Source organism: Symphalangus syndactylus, chromosome 17 (assembly GCF_028878055.3).
Source record: "Symphalangus syndactylus isolate Jambi chromosome 17, NHGRI_mSymSyn1-v2.1_pri, whole genome shotgun sequence".
Lineage (NCBI taxonomy): Eukaryota > Metazoa > Chordata > Mammalia > Primates > Hylobatidae > Symphalangus > Symphalangus syndactylus.
Genome location: NC_072439.2, coordinates 32,284,035 through 32,302,933, shown reverse-complemented (window position 1 = coordinate 32,302,933; position 18,899 = coordinate 32,284,035). Strand labels below are relative to the sequence as shown.

The 18,899-nt window shown below is 52.4% G+C and overlaps 3 protein-coding genes across 20 annotated transcripts in view; 2 read left to right on the top strand and 1 right to left on the bottom strand.

Moving 5' to 3' along the window:
• GLI1 (GLI family zinc finger 1) overlaps nucleotides 1-2,557 on the top strand; it is a 12,754-nt gene extending 10,197 nt beyond the window's left edge. For both annotated transcript variants that reach the window (XM_055248879.2, XM_055248878.2), the window contains one exon: nucleotides 606-2,557. In XM_055248879.2, the coding sequence (XP_055104854.2) occupies nucleotides 606-2,350 (1,745 nt within the window). In that variant the 3' untranslated portion in view covers nucleotides 2,351-2,557. The remainder of the gene's footprint in view (nucleotides 1-605) is intronic.
• On the bottom strand, nucleotides 2,548-18,899 carry ARHGAP9 (Rho GTPase activating protein 9). Of its 13 annotated transcripts, XM_055248893.2 has the most exons (21): nucleotides 18,655-18,899; nucleotides 13,922-13,990; nucleotides 11,107-11,163; nucleotides 10,046-10,104; nucleotides 9,407-9,740; nucleotides 8,856-9,073; nucleotides 7,774-7,995; nucleotides 7,468-7,581; nucleotides 7,183-7,275; nucleotides 6,893-6,954; nucleotides 6,666-6,756; nucleotides 6,385-6,480; nucleotides 6,090-6,245; nucleotides 5,789-5,930; nucleotides 5,597-5,704; nucleotides 5,181-5,279; nucleotides 4,932-5,009; nucleotides 4,729-4,782; nucleotides 4,340-4,474; nucleotides 3,899-4,004; nucleotides 2,548-2,977 (listed from the first exon to the last, which is right to left on the bottom strand). In XM_055248893.2, exons 1-21 carry the CDS (start codon nucleotides 18,662-18,664, stop codon nucleotides 2,806-2,808), a joined length of 2,475 nt encoding a protein of 824 aa, XP_055104868.2. In that variant the 5' UTR covers nucleotides 18,665-18,899; the 3' UTR covers nucleotides 2,548-2,805. The 13 variants fall into 13 exon arrangements, with proteins under 13 accessions (XP_055104868.2, XP_063476176.1, XP_063476178.1 ...); XM_063620106.1 differs by lacking the exons at nucleotides 11,107-11,163; nucleotides 13,922-13,990 and having other exon boundaries at nucleotides 6,147-6,245; nucleotides 10,046-10,110; nucleotides 18,655-18,898; XM_063620108.1 differs by lacking the exons at nucleotides 11,107-11,163; nucleotides 13,922-13,990; nucleotides 18,655-18,899 and having other exon boundaries at nucleotides 2,548-3,265; nucleotides 6,147-6,245; nucleotides 10,046-10,085.
• Nucleotides 6,826-18,899, top strand: part of MARS1 (methionyl-tRNA synthetase 1) — a 35,829-nt gene continuing 23,755 nt past the window's right edge. For 2 of the 5 annotated variants that reach the window (XM_055249014.2, XM_055249013.2), the window contains exon 1: nucleotides 17,984-18,241. In XM_055249014.2, coding sequence (XP_055104989.1) covers nucleotides 18,133-18,241 — 109 coding nt within the window. In that variant the 5' untranslated portion in view covers nucleotides 17,984-18,132. Of the gene's footprint in view, nucleotides 6,980-7,683; nucleotides 7,762-17,978; nucleotides 18,242-18,899 lie in introns of those variants that run through there. The other 3 variants (XM_055249011.2, XM_063620104.1, XM_063620105.1) reach the window with 3 other exon arrangements.

The following is an 18,899-nucleotide window of genomic DNA, read 5'->3' as shown; positions in this document are numbered from 1 at the left end:
TGTGGGAGGTGTGGCTGGGGTGAGATCTGGACCTACCCTGAGGTTGAGAGGAGGAAGTCACCCTTGAGGGCTGTCACATAGCACTTTTGTATAATTAGAAAATGATCTCCTTCCTCAAGACACTTTCCATTTATCAGAAAATAGTTGTGATGTACAAACATGCAAAGGCTAGCCAGGCATGGTGGTGGGCACCTGTAATCCCAGCTACTCAGGAAGCTGAGGCAGGAGAATCGCTTGAACCTGGGAGGCAGAGGTTGCAGTGAGCTGAGATTGCGCCATTGCACTCCAGCTTGGGCAACAAGAGCGAAACTCTGTCTCAAACAAAACAAAACAAACAAACAAACAAACAAGTATGCAAAGGCTATGATGCGAATGCTGTTCCCTAGGACTGTGCAGCATACAACCTGCACAACTGTTCATAGCGACCCTGAATCCTTGGTAACCCAGAAACAGAATAGGCATGGGAGAAGTAGGAGACAGAACTGACTGGTTAGGGATAACGAGCTTATACCTGGGAATCCAGGACAAGGCTGTTGCATGGAGGAGGCAGGGTGAGATTTAGGAAGATCCTTGACCGTCCTACCTTTTCTCCCCATCACTTGCAGGTACCCCCGTGTCCCGCCGCGTGGGCCCCCCAGTCTCTCTTGACCGCCGCAGCAGCAGCTCCAGCAGCATCAGCTCTGCCTATACTGTCAGCCGCCGCTCCTCCCTGGCCTCTCCTTTCCCCCCTGGCTCCCCACCAGAGAATGGAGCATCCTCCCTGCCTGGCCTTATGCCTGCCCAGCACTACCTGCTCCGGGCAAGATATGCTTCAGCCGGAGGCGGTGCTACTCCGCCCACTGCAGCATCCAGCCTGGATCGGATAGGGGGTCTTCCCATGCCTCCTTGGAGAAGCCGAGCCGAGTATCCAGGATACAACCCCAATGCAGGGGTCACCCGGAGGGCCAGTGACCCAGCCCGGGCTGCTGACCGTCCTGCTCCAGCTAGAGTCCAGAGGTTCAAGAGCCTGGGCTGTGTCCATACCCCACCCACTGTGGCAGGGGGAGGACAGAACTTTGATCCTTACCTCCCAACCTCTGTCTACTCACCACAGCCCCCCAGCATCACTGAGAATGCTGCCATGGATGCTAGAGGGCTACAGGAAGAGCCAGAAGTTGGGACCTCTATGGTGGGCAGTGGTCTGAACCCCTATATGGACTTCCCACCTGCTGATACTCTGGGATATGGGGGACCTGAAGGGGCAGCAGCTGAGCCTTATGGAGCGAGGGGTCCAGGCTCTCTGCCCCTTGGGCCTGGTCCACCCACCAACTATGGCCCCAACCCCTGTCCCCAGCAGGCCTCATATCCTGACCCCACCCAAGAAACATGGGATGAGTTCCCTTCCCACTCTGGGCTGTACCCAAGCCCCAAGGCTCTAGGTGGAACCTACAGCCAGTGTCCTCGACTTGAACATTATGGACAAGTGCAAGTCAAGCCGGAACAGGCGTGCCCAGTGGGGTCTGACTCCACAGGACTGGCACCCTGCCTCAGTGCCCACCCCAGTGAGGGGCCCCCACATCCACAGCCTCTCATTTCCCATTACCCCCAGCCCCCTCCTCCCCAATATCTCCAGTCAGGCCCCTATCCCCAGCCACCCCCTGATTATCTTCCTTCAGAACCCAGACCTTGCCTGGACTTTGATTCCCCCACCCATTCCACAGGGCAGCTCAGGGCTCAGCTTGTGTGTAATTATGTTCAATCTCAACAGGAGCTGCTGTGGGAGGGTGGGGGCAGGGAAGATGCCCCAGCCCAGGAACCTTCCTACCACAGTCCTAAGTTTCTGGGGGGTTCCCAGGTTAGCCCAAGCCCTGCTAAAGCTCCAGTGACCACATATGGACCTGGCTTTGGACCCAACTTGCCCAATCACAAGTCAGGCTCCTATCTCACCCCTTCACCATGCCATGAAAATTTTGTAGTGGGGGCAAACAGGGCTTCCCATAGGGCAGCAGCACCACCTCGACTTCTGCCCCCATTGCCAACTTGCTATGGGCCTCTCAAAGTAGGAGGCACAAACCCCAGCTGTGGCCATCCTGAGGTGGGCAGGCTAGGAGGGGGTCCTGCCTTGTACCCTCCTCCCGAAGGACAGGTATGTAACCCCCTGGACTCTCTTGATCTTGACAACACTCAGCTGGACTTTGTGGCTATTCTGGATGAGGCCCAGGGGCTGAGTCCTCCTCCTTCCCATGATCAGGGGGGCAGCTCTGGACATACCCCACCTCCCTCTGGGCCCCCCAACATGGCTGTGGGCAACATGAGTGTCTTACTGAGATCCCTACCTGGGGAAACACAATTCCTCAACTCTAGTGCCTAAAGAGTAGGGAATCTCATCCATCACAGATCGCATTTCCTAAGGGGTTTCTATCCTTCCAGAAAAATTGGGGGAGCTGCAGTCCCCTGCACAAGATGCCCCAGGGATGGGAGATATGGGCTGGGGGCTATGTATAGTCTGTATATGTTTTGAAGAACAATTTGATAATGACACTGTTTCCTGATAATAAAGGAACTGCATCAGAAAAAATAACATGCCGCTTTATGTATTATTATGTTGGGGAGGAATGATAACAGGGAACAAGAAGAGATGCAGGGATTAATCCACTCAGTTTCCTCTTTAGAGAAGCTCCCTCACCCATCCCAACACCTCAAGTCACACTCATGAAGATGGAGACAGTCATTTGGGAGATTTAAAGGGATGTCCTCAAAACAGAACACCAGACTCTCACCACCAGAGATGACTGGAAATATGTTTTCTCTTCTTCCTTCCCTGCATCAGGGGAAGAGGCTGGTGAAGTTGGTGAGCATCAGCTGGACCAGCTGCCCTGGATAGAGAGCATGGGCTGCTGGGTCAGATGTCTCCTGCTCTGGCCGAAACAGGGTTGGTCCAAACACAATTCCCAGGTTGTGGGGTGTCATGCGATTCTTATCTGAGTGTGCTATCACCCTGTAAGCAAAGGCCAAGGAAGGGGATATATGGCAGCAGCTTGCCACTTCATGGCAATCTAACCCTTCAAAGTTCTGAGCAGGGAAGAGTTCACTCTGGGATTCCTCCACGTGGTGACAAAAAAACCAAGGAGACACAAGGGGAATGGAGATGGACCAGTGGAGAAACCTTCAGGATACAACCTGAAGATACAACTGCCTCTTCCAGCTTCAGGGACTGCCCCAAGAGTTCTGTCTGCTCACAGTTTGGGAGTCTTTAATTCAAATGGCCATCCTCTCTCAGAAGTCACTGCCCAGGCCCAGTTCAACCAAAGAAGCCAACAGCAATGTCCCAGTGGGAGACAAAGACACAGAGGGAAGGGATAAGTAAGATTTCCCTTATTTCTTTCACAGCATCTTGGTTCCATTTCCCCACTTGATGCTGACCTTTAGGTTTGGACCTAAAGGCTTTGATGGGCACGGTGGCTTACACCTGTAATCCCAGCACTTTGGAAGGCTGAGGTAGGTAAATCACCTGAGGTCAGGAGTTCGAGGCCAGCCTGGCCAACATGGTGAAACCCCGTCTCTACTAAAAATACAAAAATTAGCCAGGCATGGTGGCGGGCACCTGTAATCCCAGTTACTCAGGAAGCTGAGACAGGAGAATCGCTTGAATCCGGGAGGCAGAGGTTGCAGTGAGCTGAAATTGCACCACTGCACTCCAGTCTGGGCGACAGAGCGAGACTCTGTCTCAAAAATAAATAAAATAAAAAAATAAAGGTTTTGACTCTAGTAATATGCTCCTGCACAGAGGCTGCCTGTTTCCTCACCTGCCCGTTAAACTTAGGTGCTTCCCTACCTTCACTCCACCTGCACAGAGTCCCTGTGGCATTCCCCACTCCACCTTTCCCCAGCATGAACAAAGAGGTTCAGTCTTCCTGACCTGCATAAATGCTCCAGGAGGTACCGTAGAGTGTCATGGTTGGGCTTTGGCATTGAGCCTATTAATTCTTGTATCTGAGAGAGGCACTGCTCTGATTCGGAGAGTGCTAGAAAGAGAGTGATGGGAAAGGCATGATAGTAAGGTTAAGGAAGGTGCTAGGACAGGGTGGGTAAATTCACTGCTCTTTCCCACAGGCATGGAAGACATCGTTAATCTAGCACAGCTTTCTTTTTCACATAGCCCAACTATAGCCTCATAATTCTTTTCAATTCAACCCTCTAAACATTCACAAAAAAGCAACTGGAGTAGGCACCTGAGTTGAATGTTATTTTCCATCTCTAAGGTCAGAATGGGAAAGAAGAGTATAAGGGAACCTCTATTCTATTATTTACCGCCTGTGTCCCCCATATCAAGGGTTCTTTCCAAAGCTCCAACCCTTACCAAGGGTAGCACGGAAACGGGGCAGCAGCAGTGGTGGCACCAGAGGCTGGGGCAGCTCCCGGAGAAAAAGCTTCAGGGCTCCGGTGACCACATGAATGTCATCCCACTCAGTACTGTCCAAATCTAACCGACCTTCTGGAGGGAGAAGGAGGTATAGGGGCTTCAGGGCTCATGAAGGGCCAGAAAGATCTAGAGACGGAGAGATTAGGAGTTCTGGAGAAATCCAGTCAAAGCAGACTACAGGAATGCCTAGAGGGTCTGCAGTGGAGCAAGGTAGCTAAGGTGGGGATGAGGACAACCCTCCCAGGAGTGGTACATGGGGGTTTCCACAGGAAGCAAAGAGGATACATGGAAGTTTTAGGGGTCTGAAGGGTCTTCCATGTAAGTACCTTGTCCTGGCTGTTCTGGGAACACATACCTCCCATCGGAGGTGACCGCACGCTCTGCAACATGAATGAGGAGAGATCAGGAGCTAAGACATACACTTCTAGCCTGACGGCCTCTCTGTTCTGCCAGCTTCCTCATGTAGGACCGCCCATGGTTCTCAGGCAAGACATTCTTAGTACAACCACTGGCCCACAAGCCTTCTCACCTCTGTCCACCAGAAAGCGAAGCTTCTGGACCACTGCCAAGTTCCCGCTCACCCGATAAATGCCATCCACATCTAGACCTGGGAGATGAGAAAGGAGTAGATGAGGACTGCTTCTTGAAAGTGTGTGTGGTGAGGGATATAAGGGTGGAGAGAAAAAGGGCAGTAGGAAGACTAGGTAGAATGGGGGAGGCAGAAAATTCTAGGCCTTAGCCTGTTGGAAGAGGATTCTGGGGTCTCTGAGAAAATGACCTCTTTTATCCACAGCAGCAATGCAGAGTCGCACAAAGCTGGGCACCGTGTCTCCTTCCCGCTGGCAGAGTGATTCCAACTGGCAGCCGAACACCTGGTCTGGGGAAGCAGAGTGAGGCGGGAAGCCAGTGCCAGCGTCACTCACAGGAGGTCTTCTCAGCATAGGTCTTTATCCTTAAGTGAGGCTGGTCCTCCTGGCTGCCTGTGCCAGGCCTGGGCAAGGAAATACATTCCACCCCCCTTCCCCTGCTTCAAACAATCTGGCAAAGGGGTACAGGTCACCCCGGCTTCTCCCCTAAACAATCTGGGGTAGTGGGAAAGCAGCAGTCACAGAAGGTTGTGGTCTAGTTCTGGGAAGCTCTACTCTGAGCGTCGCTGGAGTTTTCTTATCCATGAACCTGGCCCAGCCCCCTCACCTCGGAGCAGACCCCGCTCCTGCAGGCTTTGTAAGGGCGGTCTCTTCGCGATGAGCCGCTTTAGTTTGTTGCGCACGCGGTTCTGCTCGGTGCCTTCGGGCCCCCGAACTGCAGGAGGCAGGTAGAGCGGGGCGTGAGCGCCCGGGAGCCTCGCTGAGCTCCCGGACCCTCCGTCCCCGGCCCTCGCCTCACTGGAGCTCCGGCGGCTGCTGAGGCGCAGCAGCGGCTTGGACACCGGCTCCGACTCCTCTTCTTCGTCCTCCCCGGCGCTCAGCTCCGCCAGCTCCGCGGGTCCAGAGCCCGACAGACGCAGCTCCAGGGGGTTCTCCCGATCCTAGACCCGGGGCGGGCCGTGTCGAAGGTGAGAGAGGAGAGAAATCTGCACCCCTAGCAGGACTCTGACCCACTGCCAGGGTCCCACGTCCCGGCCCAGGCCAAGGCTCTCCAGCGAGCCCACCCTGCCCCCACTGCCCCTGACTCCTATCGTTCCTACCCCACTCCCTTGGTCCCGGCCGGCCCAAGCCTCCCTCCGGGCCTCCACCCATCTAACCAGCCGCTCGATGACAGTCCGCAGCGCGCGGTGCCAGGCTCGCAGCTCTGTCTCGTGGTCCGACTGCAGCAGGAACTCGTGGCCAGGGACCGTGCGGATCTGAGGGCCAGGCGGGGAAACGCTCGGGTCAACGGAGAGGAGTATAAAAAGCAGGGAGACCTAACGGGAGGCCTGCGCGAAAGATTGGGGGCGCCCTCGGGTCAGGTGGGGCCTTGGGGACGCGCGGGAGGGCGCTCACGTGCAGGACGTTGCGGCGGCTGGACAGGTGGCGGCCGTGCGCCAGGGCCGCCCCGCGCAGGTCCACGCTACTTTCGGGCCGGCTACCCGCTGGCCCCTGACAATAAGGGAGGAAACTGAGGCCACGGTGTGGTTTCCTTTACTGCTTCCCTCTCCCCCGTGGGCTGTGAGGAGGTGCGCTTCTTTACCTTCCTCTGCACCGCCCTCCCCTCTGCCGCCCCCCACATTGGCGTGAGGCGGTAGGCAGCGCCCCCACCCCTCCTGCGCCTCTCGCTCACTCACCCAGCCCGAGGTGGGCGCTGTCGGCGGTGGCTCTCGGTAGAACACCAGGCTGTTACCGGTTAACACCACCCAAGACGGGCCCCAGTTCTTCCTGCGGGGACAGAGAGGGGGAGGTAGTGGTAGCGAACAGGTCATTCTAGAATGACACGGGGAGGGTGCTCTTCCAACATCCTGCTCTACCCTGTGGAGTTGACAGCCCAGGCCCTAGCTGTATTCCGGGTTCTCACCTGAGCTTGCGCCCGCCTTGAGCAATCTTGGTCATGTTGAGCAGACCCGACTTTTCCACCTCCTGGGAAGTGGGGGGAATGGTATCTGTAAGTCACCCCGCGCCCTCCACAGTGGCCACGGCTTTCCCTAGGGGGTCTCCCAGGAGTGAAGTCCCTTAAAGTTGCTCGGGGAGGGCTGGGCAAGAGGATATTCAGAAAGAGGAAGATGTTTATGTGGAGCAGGAATGGGGCGGGCGCGGGGTGGGGGGGCAGGGAGGATCTTGGCCTTCACAAAGAAACGGGAGATTCACATGGGGGTCGTCCAGGAGCTGCGGCAGAGGTCGAGGGGCCTGCAAGGCTGGAGGGCCAAGCTGCGAGGTGCGTTGGCTGAGACTGAGTGAACCCTAGGGGAGAGGATTGGAGAAACAGGTGGGGAAACCCTCGACTCAGGGATCCCTGGCTGAAGGAGGAAGAAGGGTGGGATACGGGTGAGAGGTGGTGGGTGTGGTGGGGAATGGAGAATGTCTTACACAAAACAAAAAGTCATAACAAGCTGGCTTTGTCTGCATGTGACTGGGAGATGGGAGGGATCTCACCTGTGGGTCAGGCGGTTCTGGGGTCCCTGTGTCAGATCCGAAGCCCTTTGCCTGAGGTTGCAGGACATTATTGTTCCTCTTCAGGGTCTGTGTCCCCTCCATGGAGCCAGGGTTCTGGGTTAGGGGAGGAGGAAATAAAGCTACATCCAGATGCCACCTCTACCCACTCTAGTCCACACCCTTCTCATACTTGGCTGATTCTTCTGATCTTCTGAGAGCCCCAGAGAGAAAACACAGTACCTTGAGGTTCAGCAGGGGAAGGAAGAGCTTGAGAGGACAGTGGAGAAGCAGGAGGTAAGGTCTCACCGTGTCACTGCGACTGCGGCGCGGGGGCTTCCAGGACTTGCAGCCAGTCAGTGAATTTATGTAGAAGCAGCGTCCAGAGTTGGGGTCCAGGTGCTGCTCCCAGGCATCCAGCCTCTGCAGCAGGGGGCATGCAGGGCCTGGGGGTGGGGACCGAGGACAGCGGCGAAGGTCCACCAGGTTACAGTACACGGGGGGCTCTGACATGAGGGGCTGGGGGCCTGCCTGCCAGAAAAAGGGGAAGAAGGAGGTGGTCATTCTGCCTGTTGCCCTTCCCATGCTTCTCTTGGCCTCCCCATCTCCTGCTCCCTCCCCCATTGTCTTCTCACCGCCAGCTCTGGGCTGAGGTGACCCAGGTACTGGGGGAGAAACCCCAGGCCCCAGCTGCTTTTTAAAAATTCTCTCTCTCACAGTTTTCTTTGCTCTTCTCCTCACTTCCTGTTGCCAACTTCCCGCCTCCCCCACCCCACCCCCACCTCAGGGCCACAGGAAAGGGGAACAGGCTTTTTGTGGGGTGGGGGGAATGTTGAAGGGCATGCCCCACCCTCATATCCTGCAAGGTAAAAGAAGACAGAGAAGGGTCTACAGAAGGGAGGAGGAGCCCCTTTCCACCCACTGTTAAGAAAGAGAGGGAAGGGCTGAGCAAGTCACATCTCTAGAGGAGACCTGCTGTGGCCTAGCAGGCAAGCAGAACACAGAAAAACCCTGCCCTGGACTAGGAGTCTGGAGGAAGGAGGAGCACAGGGCTGGCCTTTCAGTGCCTCCACTGTGCCCTGTGCCCTGTCCCCTCGGGGCCTTTGGTTCCTGCTGTCCCTTCTCACCTCCTACCCAGTTTGCCTCTCGGCTGCCTCTTTCTCCTCCTCGTTCAGAGTCAACTGAATGCCGTGACCTCACAGATGTCTCCCCGCACCACCCCAGCCACTCTCCACCACGTTAACTTGCCTTTGTAGACTTATCAGTAGTACCAAGGGTTATCTTATTTATTTGTTTTTGTGTTTGTCATCCCCAGGGGAGTCCCCTGAAGACAGGGGTGCTGTCTGTTCTGTGCCTAGAACAGGGCCCAGCTCAGAAGAGCTGTGACTCACTGTGCTGGCACTGGCTTCTGACAGCAAGTCTTCCTGGGAGGGGGATCTTCCACTTGGTCCTTCCTGGAAAGGCTTCAGAAGGCTGGGCCTCAGATTGTCAGTGCTGACGCTCCTACACATTCTGGGGGGAAGTGGAGGAGGCTGCTCCGAGCTAGCCTGAGCCCTGCTTGGCAGGGCCTGAGACAACTCCTCCAGGGAACCATGAAACAACTTCGGCCCTGGAAACAGAAAAGGGGAGGGTGGGTGGCAGGTGATCAGAGCTGTTGTTGTAACTGGGTCCCCCATCTTGGGAACTCACAGGGAAGACAAGAAGGGCAGAGGGAGGATGTGGAAAATGGCATGAGACCTAGAAGCCTTAGGACTAGGAGGACAGGCAGGGGGATGAGGATGCCATGGCGGGGGCGAGAGGTAGGCTGATCAAAGAAAAACAAGAGAAGGTGGTTAGCAGAAGCTTGAGGGAGGGGGACCTCCCAAAAATTTCCAGAAGCCAGGGAGGTAGGAAGGTGATGGGAGGTAGGAAGGTGAAGGGAGAGGGCTTAGCGCTTACTCACCAGGAGTCCAGAGCAATTGGCCGGGGATGACGGTAGTTGGACTCTGGGAAGGGATGGATTCCTCTATCATATAGGCTGCTGGGACGAAGATGGGTCGAGAGGTGGAGGGAGCTTCTAGGCGTCTTGCCAACCACCAGTCGGAGTTGGTCTTTCGAAGCAGTAGGAACCTGTCTCCTTCAGCCAGAGACACCTGCCGGCCATCTGCCCCAGTATAAGTAAAGGCATAGAGGGCACAGAGCTGGGATCCCTGAGAAGGGCTTCGAGGTCCCAGCCCTAGGATCCCCCAGGAACTTGGCCACCACCGGCCGGATAGCATTGTAGCCAGCACTGTCACCTGTGGGAAAAAGGGACACTGGAGACCCAGAAGGGAATAGGCCTGGCTGTCTCCAGGTAGAGAGACATGGTTCTGGGAGCAGTGTTGCGGGCAGGTGAGGACGGGAGCCCTTGAGTTGGGGGAAAGGGTAGAGCAAACAGCCTGGTGAGGATCGGTGACAGGTTTTGGGGGCTGAGAACTCCTGGTGGTGTCTGGTGAGGAAGTATATAAGTAACATGAGAGAGGATGTGGTCAGCAGGGCTGCATGGCCGGCAAGGCAGGAAATTAGAGGAGATGACCTAGGCCAGTAGTTTTCCTCCTAGTACCTTGTGGGGCCCATCAGAAGATTCAGGGGCAGGAGTTGGTCCTGGGTAGTGGTGGGAGTCTTGAGCTGGACGCAGGAAGGAGATAAGAAGAAAGAATCAGGTTCAAGACAGAAACAGGGAGACACAAGGTTAATGACAAAGACAAAAATGTGTGTTATTCTTTATTAAATTTATGCAAGCATCAATGTTTCCGTTACCAATCACCTCAGACCACAGCTGCGTGCTTCCTGTGCAGACTCAGAGAGACATGGTGACAGAGAGACAGAAAGCCAAATAAATACCAAGACCAAATCAGAGAGAAAGACAAAGTGGGAGAAACACAGAGGGATTCAGAGTTGAAATATCACCACCCTCCCAATCCAGGACACGATTTTGGGAGCTGAGAAGCCTTGATACTGTCCTGTATACACAAGCTTCTTGAGGCGGGAGCTACTTTAGTGTGTGGGTTCATTCATGTTTTTTTTTTTTTTTTTTTTTTTTTGAGACGACGTCTCGTTCTTGTCCCCCAGGCTGGAGTGCGATGGCGCAATCTCGGGTCACTGAAATCTCCACCCCCCCGGGTTCAAGTGATTCTCCTGTCTCAGTCCCCTGAGTAGCTGGGATTACAGGTGCCTGTCACCACACCCGGCTAGTTTTTGTATTTTTAGTAGAGACAGGGTTTCACCATGTTGGCCAGGCTGGTCTAGAACTCCTGACCTCAGGTGATTCACCCGCCTCGGCCTCCCAAAGTGCTGGGATTACAGGTGTGAGCCACCGCGCCCGGCCTTATTTGTGCTTTTATCCAGGATTGATTGAGTGCCTCCTGCGTGCAAGGAGCAGTGTCAGGCACTGGAGATGAGAGAAGGGAATGAGCCCTTTTGGAGCTTAAGGAGAGACAGACCTTAACTAATGACACAATAAACTTAATAATTACAATTGAATCAGGGACAATGGACAAGTAATACAAGATGCTATGACAGGTAGATAGGGGACTGATGTCAGCTTCTCCTTGGTGGAAGGTGGGAACTGACCTTCCCTGGATTACCAGCACTTTAAAACCCACACTTCTGCTTCCGCCTTACCTGACCACTCCTCTTTTCCCCTTCTCTTAGCTTCTCCACTGCACAATGTGAGGCTTTCTGTTTGGGTTTGGAGAGGTGGATTAAGGAGCGAATGCCCCTCCCCACTGGTGATATCAGAGAGCCAGCTCTCTTCCCCTGAGGGCTGAGTGGCTAGTACTGGGCTTCTGCCTCAGTGATCTTCTTAGTTTACTTCACTTCAACACATGGAGAACCCTACCCCTCAATTCTTCCTTCCCACTTCCAAAATAGTGACTAATTTCACCCATTTATTCACTTATTCATTCATTTGGTGTTCAGTGCTTGAATCCACCCTTTTTTTTGCCTTCTCTGAAACTCTCTCTCCTATACTTCAGCTTGTTTTTGTTAGCCTCTTTGCGTTCACTTTTAAACATATCCAAGTCTCTCCCATCTTTAGACAAACCTCCCGTTACTGGGCTTTCCAGGTACCACCATATATATGTCTCTCTGTCTTTCTTCTTCTCTTTTTTTTTTTTTGAGACAGAGTCTCGTACCGTTGCCTGGGCTGGAGTGCAGTGGCACAATCTCGGCTCACTGCAACCTCCGCTTCCCAGGTTTAAGCGATTCTCCTGCCTCTGCCTCCTAAGTAGCTGGGATTACAGGCGCCCGCCACCACGCCCGCTAATTTTTTTGTATTTTTAGTAGAGACAGGATTTCACTATGTTGGCCAGGCTGGTCTCAAACTCCTGACCTCATGATCTGCCCACCTAGGCCTCCCAAAGTGCTGGGATTACAGGTGTGAGCCACCGTGCCCGGCCTCTTTCTTTTTACAGTCAAACTTCTTGAGTTGCCTACACTGTATGGGGGATCTCCATTTCCTATCCCCTCACTCCGCCACCTTTTCAAAGTCACTCCTCAATAGACACCCCCGACCCTGCCTGAACACGCTGCAGTCCTTATGTTGCTTGACATCTCAGTAGCAGGCAACACAATTGACCTTTCTCTCCTACAAACACTCTGCTGGTATCCCTCTTACCTTTCTAGCAGTTCCTTGTCTGTGGCATGAGAAATGACCTTCCCGTGCCTGTTCCTTAAACCGCAGAAGCCTATCTGAGATCCTGTGCCCTGTGCTTTCTGCACGCCCTCCCTGGGTGGTCTTATTCTCTCCCCAGCTCAAATGATTTCCATATGCTGCTAAGGACCGTATCTCCAGTCAAGATCTTTCTCTGGGGCTCCAATCTAATCCACTGTCCACCAAAAAATCCACTCGAGTATTTCGCAGGTACCACAAACTCAGTATGAACCAAACTGAACTTATCAGCTTTCCCTACAAACCTGTTTCTCTCCCAATACCACTATTTAGTTTAATATGAAATCAATAAATACTGGCCTGGTACAGTAGCTCACATCTATAATCCCAGCACTTTGGGAGGCCAAGGCAGAATATCACCTGAGCCTAGGAGCTTGAGGTGCAACATAGTGAGATCCTACCTCTACAAAAAAAATTTTTTTAATTAGCCAGGTATGGCAGTGTGTGCCTTGTAGTCCCAGCTGCTCGGGAGGCTGAGTGGGAGTATCTGTTGAACCTGGGAAGTTGAGGCTGCAGTGATGCGTGATAGTGCCACCGCACTCCAGCCTAGGTGACAGAGTGAGACCCTGTCTCAAAATAAATAAATAAAATAATTTAATACATATTTATTGAATGTTTACTACCATATATGCCAGGTAGGGACTATGTGCTAGGCATCGTCAATTAAGATGGTAAATATGGGGCTGGGCGCAGTGGCTCACATCCAGCTCAATCCCAGCACTTTGGGAGGCCAAGGCAGGCAGATCACCTGAGGTCAGGAGTTCAAGACCAGCCTGGCCAATGTGGTGAAACCCCCATCTCTAATAAAAATACAAAAATCAGCTGGGCGTGGCGGCAGGTGTCTCTACTCCCAGCTACTCGGGAGGCTGGGGCAGGAGAATTGCTTGAACCCAGGAGACAGAAGTTGCAGTGAGCTAAGATCGTGCCACTGCACTCCAGCCTGGGTGACAGAGCGAGACTCTGTCTTAAAACAAAACAAAAAATATGATCCCTGCCCACTCGCCCACTCATAACAATGAAAATACGATGTAATAATGATCACTATCATAGAGGAAATACTATCATCTGTTGTAGCACATAGAAAGTATGCCCTATTTCCCATGCCAGAAACCTAGCAGCCAACCTGAATTTATCTTGTTTCCTCACCACCCACATTGATTCAATTGATGACTGAACACTTCAATTTATATTTTCCCAATCTACATACTTTTTATCCCAACTACCACTCCTTTAGCCTGGATGATATAATTTCCTAACTAGTCTCATTGCTTATAGTTCTCATTGCATATAGTTCTGCTCCCCTTCCATCCATTCCTGACACAGCAGCCAGAGTGACCTTTCTAAAACACATATGCCCTGCTACTCTCCCGACTTAAACTTTCCACATTTTATAATGTCATTTACAGATTCCCTCTCTACCCTTTTCACAGTCTCCACCACAAACTCCACACTGCAGTCTTATGCGAATTCCTCACATTCTTAAAGTGCACTGAAATCTTTGATCCTTTGCACATGTTGTTTCCTTTGCCTGAAACACGTCCCTTCTCCACTCCCTCCAGTCTTCACCTAGATAACTCTTACACATCACTGAGACCTCAGCTGAAAGGTCACATGCACAGGAAGGCATCTCAGCCAGGCGTGATGGCTCACACCTGTAAACCCAACACTTTGGGAGGCCGAGGCGGGCAGATCACTTGAGGTCAGGAGTTTGAGACCAGCCTGGGCAACATGGTAAAACCCCGTCCCTACTAAAAATACAAAACTTACCTGGGTGTGCTGGCCCAGCTACTGTAGTCCCAGCTACTTGGGAGCCTGAGGCACAAGAATCGCTTGAACCTGGGAGGCAGAGATTGCACTGAGCTGAGATCATGCCACTGCACTCCAGCCTGGGTAACAGAGCAAGACCCTGTCTCAAAAAAAAAAAAAAAAAAAAAAGGCCAGGTGCGGTGGCTCACACCTGTAATCCCAGCACTTTGGAAAGCCGAGGCAGGCGAATCACAAGGTCAGGAGTTCGAGATCAGCCTGGCCAACATGGTGAAACCCTGTCTCTACTAAAAATATAAAAAATTAGCTGGGCGTGGTGGTGGGCACCTGTAATCTCAGCTACTTGGGAGGCTGAGGCAGGAGAATCGCTTGAACCCGGGAGGCAGAGGTTGCAGTGAGCCAAGATTGCACCACTGCACTCCAGCCTGGGCGACAGTGCGAGACTCTGTCTCAAAAAAAAAAAAAGCATCTTTTCACCCATTAGAGGGGCCCTAACTAGGATGTACCATGGCAGGCTTTGCCTCCTCTATCGTAAATTTCATCACACTTTAAGGATTATTTGATTTTCTAACTTTCAGGAAGTCTGTGAGTGCTGCCAAGGTAGCAGAAGCCCACATCCATTTTGTTGATAACTGTACCTTCAATGCCTTCTACAGTCACTTCTACAGTGATTTCTGGCATAAAGTCACATCTTTGTGCCTCAGTTCCCTCATTACTAAAATGGGGATGAGAGACCTACCTCAGTTTGTTTATTTATTTATTTTAGACAGAGTCTCGGTCTGTTGCCAGCCTGGAGTACAGTGGTGCGATCTCGGCTCACTGCAACCTCTGCCTCCCAAGTTCAAGCAATTCTCCTGCCTCAGCCTCCCAAGTAGCTGGGATTACAGGCATGTGCGACCAGGCCCAGCTAATTTTTGTATTTTTAGTAGAGACGGGGTTTCACTATGTTGGCCATGATGGTCTCGAACTCCTGACCTCAGGTGATCCGCCCGCCTCGGCCTCCCAAAGTGCTAGGATTATAGGTGTGAGCCACTGCGCCCAGCCTATTTTTTTTTTTTTTTGAGATAGAGTCTGGCTCTGTCATCCAGGCTGGAGTGCAATGGCATGATCTCGGTTCACTGCAACCTCTGCCTCCCGGGTTCAAGTGATTCTCCTGCCTCAGCATCCTAAGTAGCTGGGATTACAGGCATGCACCACCCGCCCCCCCCCCCCAATTTTTTGTATTTTTAGTAGAGACTGGGTTTCATCATGTTGGCCAGGTTGGTTTCGAACTCCTGACCTCAGGTGATTTGTCCGCCTTGGCCTCCCAAAGTGCTAGGATTACAGGCCTGAACCACCACGCCCAGCCTCTTGGCTAGTTTTAAAAACTATTTTTGGCCAGGAGTGGTGGCTCATGCCTGTAATCCCAGCAATTTGGGAGGTGGAGACAGGTGTATCACCTGAGGTCAGGAGTTTGAGACCAGCCTGGCCAACATGATGAAACCCCGTCTCTACTAAAAATACAAAAATTAGCCGGGCATGGTGGCAGGTGTCTGTAATCCCAGCTACTAGGGAGGCTGAGGCAAGAGAATCGCTTGAACCCAGGAGGTGGATGTTGCAGTGAACCAAGACCACACCATTGCACTCCAGCCTGGGCAATAAGAGTGAGACTCTGTCTCAAAAAAAACAAAAACAAAAAGACAAAAAAACTATTTTTTTATGTTGCCCAGGCAGTCTTGAATTCCCGGGCTCAAGTGATCGAGCTGCCCAAAGCACAGGGATTACAGGCATAAGTCACTGGGCCTGGCCTAGTTTTTGTTTGTTTGTTTGTTTTGTTGTTGTTAATGTAACAACAGCCATTTTATTATAGTTTAACAATTGTACAGGTATGGAGCAGAAATTTGGGTAGGGCTCAGGTGGATGATTCTTCTGTCTCATGTGGCCTTGAGACCCTACCAAGGGTCACTTAAGAGTTTTCAGTGGGCAGATGGGCTGGTCTGGAAGGCTTCACTCACAGGTCTGGCACCTTGGTAAGGACGACTGGAATGCTGGGATTAGCTGGAGCTGTCAGACAGAATATCTACATGAGACCTCTCTAGCATGGCAGGTCAAAGTGGTAGGATTTCTTACATGGCAGCTCAAAACTACCAGTGTGCTGGATAGCCTGCAACTGAAGCTACAAAACTTCTTATGGCCTAGCTTCAAAAGGCCCAGAACCTCCATAGAATTTTCTGAGATCAAATATAAAGTGCTTAAAACAGTGCTTAGCTCATAAGTACTATTAGATATTAATTATTCTTAAAATAATATAAAGATAAGAAGCATCCCTTTCTCAATAACAGGTATGTGCTTCCTTGCATAATATATACTTATTGCCAAACTCTTAGCCATCTTGAATCTCATTTTTTTTTTTTTTTTTTTTTTTTTGAGACGAAGTCTTGCTCTGTTGTGCAGGCTGGAGTGTAGAGGCACGATCTCGGCTCACTGCAACCTCTGCCTCCTGGAGTCAAGTAATTCTCCTGGCTCAGCCTCCTGAGTAGCTGGGATTACAGGCGTGCACCACCACACCCAGCTAATTTTTGTATTTTCACTAAAGAAGGGGTTTCACCATGTTGGCCAGGCTGGTCTCAAACTCCTGACCTCAAGTGATCCGCTCGCCTTGGCCTCCCAACGTGCTGGGGTTACAGGCATGAGCCACCGCGCCCGGCCTTACTTCTCAATTTCATCTTTTCCCTAGAGATGTTAGGCCGGGCGCGGTGGCTCACGCCTGTAATCCCAGCACTTTGGGAGGCTGAGGCGGGCGGATCGCGAGGTCAGGGGATAGAGACCATCCTGGCTAACACGGTGAAACCCCGTCTGTACTAAAAATACAAAAAATTAGCCGAGCGTGGTGGCGGGCACCTGTAGTTCCAGCTACTCGGGAGGCTGAGGCAGGAGAATGGCGTGAACCCCGGGGGACGGAGGTTGCAGTGAGCCGAGATCGTGCCACTGCAGTCCAGACTGGGCGGCAGAGCAAGACTCCGTCTCAAAAAAAAAAAAAAAAGAGATGCTCTTCTACCCCTTTGATGAGACGTCGAGCTGTATATGAACTCAGACTGGTATTAATATTTTATTTATCTACATTCTTTTTTTTTTGAGACGGAGTTTCCTCTTGTTGCCCAGGCTGGAGTACAATGACGTGGTCTCGGCTCACTGCAACCTCCCCTTCCCGGGTTCAGGCGATTTTTTTTTCCCTCAGTCTCCCAGGTAGCTGGGATTACAGGCGCCTGCCACAATGCCCAGCTAATTTTGTATTTTTAGTAGAGACGGGGTTTCAGCATGTTGGCCATGCTGGTCTCGAACTGCTGACCTCAGGTGATCCGCCCGCCTCGACTCCCCAAAGTGCTGGGATTACAGGCATGAGCCACCGCGCCCGGCCTATCTACATTTTTGTTGTTGTTGTTGATAGGATGGATATGTACACTAACTTCCACTTTGTCACTAAAGTAATTCCACACATGGTAACTCCGAACTCTAAAACCCTGACCATTAAGAGCTTGCATCGAGAGCCACTGCGAGTAGCTGCTGTTATGACATGGCCATTTCATTCTCAACAACGACAAGAGAAGCCGCGGTTTCAGTCACCGCCCTCCAGCAGCGTTAAGAGGCTAAAAGTGCGACTTGCCCTAAAATCTAAACGTCTCTTCTGGATCTCCAGAAAAAAAGTGCTGCTCTAGGCCGGGCGCGGTGGCTCAGGCCTGTAATCCTAGCACTTTGGAACGCTGAGGCGGGCGGATCATCTGAGGTGAGGACTTCGAGACCAGCCTGGCCAAAATGGTCAAAGCACGCCTCTACTAAAAATACAAAAATTAGCCGAGCGTGGTGGCACATGCCTGTAGTCCCAGCTACATGGGAGGCTGAGGCCGGAGAATCGCTTGGACCCTGGAGGCAGAGATTGTAGTGAGCCAAGATCGTGCCACTGCACTTCAGCCCAGGTGACAGAGGGAGACGCCCTCTTACGAAAAAAAAAAAAAAAAAAAGTGCACTCTAGCCCGCATCTGCGGCCTCTTCATCTCGATGATAGTCTTTTCCTGTGTCCTAGTGTTGCATGATGGGAGAAATAGTCTACTTTTGTGTAGCGGTGCCAGGGCAGTGGCCTAATACGGAACTCCATTTCCCGGCGTGCCTCGCGGAGGCCGCTCAACTCAGAAGCGGGAGGCCGGTTCCGGTTGCATCAGCGTGGGATTCACGGCGAAATGAGACTGTTCGTGAGTGAGGGCGTCCCGGGTTGCTTGCCGGTGCTGGCCGCCGCCAGGAGAGCCCGGGGCAGAGCAGAGCTGCTCATCAGCACTGTAGGCCCCGAAGGTACTCGTGCTGGTGCTGGTGGGTGGTGGATGAGGGGGGCGGGACCGAAACACGCCAGATTCTCTGCAGCTGTCTTTGCCAAACCCCTAGCCCTCGCCACACACCCCAATCGACCACTTCTCCTATTATCCTTGATCACTCCACGCCTTCTTCCCTCCCAGTCACATCTTTCACTTCCTTTAATTACCCTCGATATAATACCCTTCCCTTATCTGTCTCCTCCCCTCTTCCGTCTTCCAGGTCCCCGCCTCACCCCAGTAAACTGCTCTTCCCTTCCCAGCCTTCTCCTACACCTATCAGGCATCCCCCTCTGCTCCTTAGTTACTAGCATGACAGCCCCAAGGCACCCTTTTGTGTTCTTAGAAAATCCCTCTCTCCCCTCCTACCACACACACACGTTCCTTTCTGTTTACCTCTTCTCATTCTCAGCCGATTGTTTGGGTGACTCTTAGGAGGTTCTCTTGTAAGTCTTCTCAGCTCTTTTAATTTTGTTCTCCCACTGTGACCTTCAGATAATTATGAAGATATCCCAGTTACTTTCAGTCGTTAAGTTCTTGGCTGCAGCACTATCCCAATACCACCACCTCCTCCGCAGTCCCCATCTGTTCCTTCCAGCTGGCAGTTTGAGCTGAACACCTGCTGGCCTCTCCAGCCCATT

What these genes read in the sequence shown, in the direction of transcription:
- ARHGAP9 (XM_055248893.2), bottom strand. An exon ending in GGGAAAAGAGGAGTGGTCAG is followed by an intron (nt 10,105 to 11,106) that starts GTAAGGCGGAAG and finishes GTCCAGCTCAAG; the next exon opens with ACTCCCACCACTACCCAGGA. An exon ending in CAGAACCGCCTGACCCACAG is followed by an intron (nt 7,276 to 7,467) that starts GTGAGATCCCTC and finishes CCTCTCCCCTAG; the next exon opens with GGTTCACTCAGTCTCAGCCA.